Source organism: Syngnathus floridae, chromosome 7 (genome assembly GCF_059516105.1).
Source record: "Syngnathus floridae isolate MCC-2025c chromosome 7, RoL_Sflo_1.0, whole genome shotgun sequence".
Taxonomy (NCBI): Eukaryota; Metazoa; Chordata; class Actinopteri; order Syngnathiformes; family Syngnathidae; genus Syngnathus; species Syngnathus floridae.
The window spans coordinates 10,264,993-10,270,788 of record NC_142419.1 but is presented as its reverse complement, the minus strand read 5'-3'; the positions used below and the strand labels follow the sequence as shown (position 1 = coordinate 10,270,788).

The window sequence follows — 5,796 nt, the reverse complement described above, 5'->3', positions numbered from 1 at the left end:
TCTGTTGTGCAAGCTGGCAATTATTGCAACTACTAACAAAAAGAGCCGGGGATTTATTTTTTTTTGCACTGGGTTGTTGTATTAGTGGTTGTCATGAATAAGGGGAGGAGTAATCGCAATATTCATACCTTGCCGATTGGTAACCAAGCATTGCCGTAATTTCACTCTATTTTCATACACAGAAAACTAGACCTTGAATCACCGAGCTTGTAGTTCCTTGTTAAATGACCCTTGTGTACTTCAATTTTCTGCATGAACTCCAGTCTATTTAGGCTTTTGCAATGTGAAAGACATTGTGCACACCTCTCCTGTGCTGAATTTAAAGACAATGAGTGGAGCAGTTTCAATTGGTCAGGAAACAAGCTGGCAGTGTTCACTCCCATAATGGCACAATTCCCCCTTTCTTCCTTCACCTATGTATGTACAAAACTACAAATAGAGAACTTCCTAAAATACTGCACTTTGCGCTGGGAACACAATTAGGACCCTATGAAGGCTCAAGCAAGGTTCAAATGATTGATTTGGGTAGTATTTTAAAGCAAAAATAATTACTCAAGAAAAGTGCTTGAATTATAACATTTAATTTTGAAGTTCAGTTCATATGACAATACCAAACATTATGAAACACGCTGTCCGGCGTTTGTTCTCCGCTTCTTTCCAGAGTTTTGCGTGGAGTTCAACAATTGCTTTCTACCCTCAAACAACAGAATGCTGGCCGCCATGGCAGAGTTCAGGCTGTCCACGTGGGGAACCATAGGAACAAAAAGTCTACATCCCGCCTTCTTTTCTGCCAGTTGAAGCGCCTCTACACTAATCCCGTACGTCTCTCCTCCAACTACTAAGGCAACTGGACTCCGTGCCCAGTCATCGTGGTACGCTGCAGCATCAACTTTGGGCAGGGAGAGTTCCTCCTCGTCACTGTCGGACTCTTCAAAGTGGGAATCCCGGTGAGCCCGTGTCGTGCTGATCCAGCCGAAATCACTGGGTTTGTGGGAGGAGTTAACTTCCAGGTTTTTCTGAGTGTCAGCCACATAGACACCCACGTGCTCGGGGAGGTGATCTTCCACTTCTTCCCAGGTCAAACTGGGATGAATGGGAAGGTGGAAGTGGGCGCCCATCGCCGCTCGCAGAACTTTGGGCTCCCAAATGTCAACGCAGCCTGGAGGTGGAGGGAAACATGTATTATTTTATAGAAAAAATACAATTTTAATATTTTGAGTGACACCTTTAGTGAGCAGCACTTGGTGGCAGCCAGCAGCAGCAGCACATCTCAGCATGGTGCCCAAATTTCCAGGGTCTCTGATGTTATTGCATATGAGTGAGAGAGGTACAGAGTGTTTGCTGGCCTCAAATCTTAGTCGAGACGCGTCAGGACGAGAAAATATACCTGCAAACACAAACAAAGCTAAATCAACAACAATGCATAGTAGTATTAGGGCCATACTGCAAAAATAGAACTCTCCATAATATTGTTTGTGTAGTTATTTTTTGTAGGGTTGTTTTAAGACACTCACCTATGACTCCTTGCGGAGCCACAAGGTCAGACCAGAGCTTGATGTCTTCAAACTTGACTTTGACAAGCGCTGCCCTCCTCAGCTTGTCCAAAGGAAGCTCACGTAAGCGCTCAAGGGTGCTGAAGAAGATGGTCTGAGGGACAGCGCCTGCGTTCAAAGCGTCACAGATCAGGCGACGACCCTCCAGGAGGACTTTGCCTTGCTGCTCCCGAAATGTTCTGGAACGGGCCACACTCACCAATTTCCTGCAAGACAAATGACACAACGGTACCACAATCAGTTGTACTTTATTACTTTCAATTGGTGGCCCCAATTACAGATTTCAGAAAATGGTCATTGTGTGCTAATGATACTCACGCCAGTCTCTTATCTCCAGGCAAAGCCCTCTCAAAGGGGACTTCATCAAATTCATTACTTTTAACTTTTGCTGATGATATTTGGCTATTCCTGGTCTTCAAATCACCTCTGTCTCCGGGATGCTGCTCTGCCCTCAATGGGACTTTTGCCTCTTTCTTCTCCGCCGAAATTGCCTGTTTTACGTCTCCTTTATATTTTTCATTTTCTGGAAATATCACCCTAACCGGCTTCCTTCTTAATCCACGCACGTATCGTTTTGTTTCCACGCTGAAGATGTTCCCCCGTGACAAGAAAACAGCTCGTTCCAAGGAGAAGAGGCACCTCATACGGCCCATGTAAGTCGCCATGCTGCTTTGTCTTCTTCTTCTTCCCTATCTGAATGTTATTGCCTAGTTAACTGACAGCGCCAACTGAAGTCTAGCGAAAGTTTACTGGTACTGCTCGAAACAACTGTATGTACGATTTAATATTTAATCACCGTGTTAAGTTATGACATCGTCTGTAAAATAATCACCCGTTTTAGTGTAATGTACTTTTAGTGAGATTATTTTTTAATTAACTATTTTAATTAATTTTCACTGAGTGAATGAGCTTTACATACTATGGTTAGTATTTCATTGATTTAATATTAAAATAATATCACAATTCAAACGTATGTAATATTTCTAATAACACTCGCTGTCTTCTCCAGATGAATGAACGCTCGAGAATCTTCGAGATAATTTTTAAATTTTTATGAAATTGTTAAATGTTCAATCAATCAAATATAAGTTATATAAATATTCAATAATATTACCCGGGCTTTTTATTTAATGACATATCAACATTTGACGAAATAGATGTACATGTGCCGTCTTGTTGGGGCTTTGCTTGTAGTTAATCGATGGCAGAGAAATCGATCAACGCGGAAATTCGGTCGCATTCACGTGACCCAGATAATCATAATAATAGAGAGACAACGACATCGTCTTTCTAAAAACATGAGACGAGCGCTACATTTTGTTTTTAAAGTTGGCGACCGACCCAAAACGGCCACATTCTACCGAGATGTTTTGGGCATGAAGGTGGGTTCCCTCTTTTTTCCCACATTCTTGCACAATTTGGTCAATGGACGTGTTAAGTAATCTCATGTGAATTGCAGGTTTTGCGTCACGAGGAATTTGTCGAAGGCTGCAAAGCAACATGCAACGGGTGAGTTGCACCCTTAACTTTGTACACATTATAAAGTGTTGAATTCTGCTCTCCATACAGCCCCTATGATGGCAAATGGAGCAAGACTATGGTTGGTTTTGGTCCAGAGGATGACCATTTTGTTGCTGAGCTGACCTACAATTATGGGATGGCTGAGTATCAACTTGGAAATGATTTTTTGGTAAGTTTGATGATATGTGGGATGTAAACATATGCTAAAGTGACTATACGGTCGTGATTTATTGTTATTATTGTTGTTGTATTTGTGCAGGGGCTCACCCTTCAGTCAAGTCAGGCTGTTAGTAATGCCAAACGCTTGGGCTGGCCCCTCACTCAGGTGGGGGACAGCCTCTACCAGACGCAGGCTCCAGGAGGGTATTGCTTCTACCTGGTGGACAAAGAACAGCCTTCCACAGGTGAGTGTCATGGGCTACTTTTGTGTGAGTATTTTTTATTTTTTTTGCATTGCTGCAATGCTGATTACTGCACTCCAGATCCCGTGCAGAAGGTTTGCCTCGGAGTATCAGACCTCGCCAAGTCCATTCATTACTGGTCAAAATTGTTGGGAATGACTGTGATGGAAAAGAACGACGACAAGAAAACAGCCCTACTGGGATTCGGAGACACACAGGTAACTATAAATGGATTTGATTAGATGACATGTTTATTTTATTTCTTTTATTTTCTCAATATAAAGGACAGTATTGCGAGAACGACGTTCTAATTTTTCCAAAATACTGATATTTTTCAAAGAATTAAAGTAAACATATTACAATTAAATATTATTTTCTGAACAAATACGTAGTTATAGTTAAGCATATAGTCAAGGCATAATTTAGTGAGAATTATTTTTCAAAATAGTCATTCTTTCTTTGGGAAATTGTGTAATATTAATGAAATAAAGTCAAGGAAAATAAGCATATTGGAGTAAAGTAATTATTTTTCCAAAATATTAAATACACTGATGAAAATAGTTAGTCTTTCAAGAATAATATCTTTTAGAGTTTCCTGAGGGAGTAATCACAAGGGATAATTAAAGTCGAGTCAAAGTCTAATACAGCCTTTGTGTGAAAAAAGCTGTAATATAACTAAAATAGACATAATTATAGAGGAAGAAAGAAGTTAGCTTTTGATATATATATATATTTTTTTCCTCTTTAAATTTGGACTTGGACTTTAAAAGACTCTGACTTAATTTTGGTACATATTTGTGTTTGAAGTGTAAGCTGGAGCTCCGCGACATCAATGGGACTGTAAACCATGGCACAGCATTTGGGAGGATTGCCTTTTCATGCCCCCGGGATCAAGTAACATACATTTGATTATTGGTATTATTTAATAAATGAGTTGTGATACTAATTAATTAAAACTTAGTGGTCTTAGCATAGTGACCACTACAAGAGATATTTAAAACCTTTTTTCTTTTATATGCATGAGTCTTGCTGTCTGAAATCAGCTTTTAAATCACTGTTTACTGCAGTGAGGCTTAACGTTCATGCTATTATCACAAATATTACTCCTCAATATTAATATGTTGTCAATTTCCACAGCTTCCTGACCTGGAAGCCTTGATGAAAAAGGAGAAACAGAATATTCTCACCCCGTTAGTGAGTTTGGACACCCCAGGAAAAGCTACTGTGGAGGTGGTGATTCTAGCCGACCCAGTAAGTGAATATTGAATTTATTGAATAATCTGTGAAAAACAATTGGTAACTTGACTTATTCATACCGCAACTTACAAGTCTGTTGGGTACATGATAATGTGTTGTTTTGTGCTGATGTTTTTCTGAGGGGTTTTGTGCGGGTATTTTGCCAAATGTCTTTTTTCCAAACATGGGTCCTAAGAAACTGAGCGATTGATATCCATTGAATTTAAAATTTTAAATCATAGGCAAAGCCGTATGAATGTAGTTCTCATTATGACTTATTTTAAAGGCAACATATTATTATTCATTTTGACATGTAACTCGAGTTAAAAATAATATGATGCCCAAGAATTAAATGTTCAAATTAGGGAAACAAAATTAAATGATTTTAATCTACTAATCTGTTATGAACACAAGTAAATTGGTAAGTCATAGTATTACTTTCAATTTATTTGTTCTTTATTTTTCCTTTTAGGATGGCCATGAAATTTGCTTTGTGGGCGATGAAGCATTTCGACAACTTTCCATGGTTGACCCCAAAGGAAATGAGCTCCTGGATAAGGTCAGTGATTCTCCTACTGGTCATTTGTAAGTGTAAGACAAATGATCACAATAATGTAAAACATGTTGCAGGGAGCACAAACACCTGAACGCTTCTGATCCTTCTACCCATCAGATTGAAGTGCCCTAATAAATTTGGTGTTTTACTTATTTTTCAGGGAATGGCTGATGACAAAAGCAACGAGTGGTTTGCCAAGCACAATAGACAGAAAGCTGCTGCATGAAGTGAACAATGCAGTCTGGAAAAACTCAACTTTCACAGAGTCCTTCAATTTCAATTATATAGCACTTAAGGACAAAAACTCTTCATTTTGACATCATGAAATTAGATGGACAACCATTTTCTGGAAAAGTGAAGGATATGGGGAAATACAGTTTTTATTGTATTTTGAAAAAATCCTATAATAAACCATACCATTGCATTTGTATGATTTGTATTAACAGCAAGCAATAGTTTGACATTGCTTTGCATGTGTTGCAACTTTGGAAATTGACCGATAGAACTGTGAGACTCACCCAACAATTTT

General features: G+C 39.1%; 2 protein-coding genes across 2 annotated transcripts; one reads left to right on the top strand and one right to left on the bottom strand.

The window, feature by feature from the left end:
• Nucleotides 1-565: 565 nt before the first annotated feature.
• On the bottom strand, nucleotides 566-2,253 carry mrm3a (mitochondrial rRNA methyltransferase 3a). Its single transcript, XM_088381099.1, has 4 exons — nucleotides 1,872-2,253; nucleotides 1,515-1,759; nucleotides 1,226-1,387; nucleotides 566-1,159 (listed from the first exon to the last, which is right to left on the bottom strand). Exons 1-4 carry the CDS (start codon nucleotides 2,216-2,218, stop codon nucleotides 618-620), a joined length of 1,296 nt encoding a protein of 431 aa, XP_088237225.1. The 5' UTR covers nucleotides 2,219-2,253; the 3' UTR covers nucleotides 566-617.
• Nucleotides 2,254-2,769: 516 nt separating this feature from the next.
• On the top strand, nucleotides 2,770-5,691 carry glod4 (glyoxalase domain containing 4). Its single transcript, XM_088380427.1, has 9 exons — nucleotides 2,770-2,935; nucleotides 3,013-3,062; nucleotides 3,123-3,243; nucleotides 3,334-3,478; nucleotides 3,557-3,693; nucleotides 4,283-4,369; nucleotides 4,613-4,726; nucleotides 5,184-5,270; nucleotides 5,428-5,691. Exons 1-9 carry the CDS (start codon nucleotides 2,852-2,854, stop codon nucleotides 5,491-5,493), a joined length of 891 nt encoding a protein of 296 aa, XP_088236553.1. The 5' UTR covers nucleotides 2,770-2,851; the 3' UTR covers nucleotides 5,494-5,691.
• The last annotated feature ends 105 nt before the right edge of the window (nucleotides 5,692-5,796 follow it).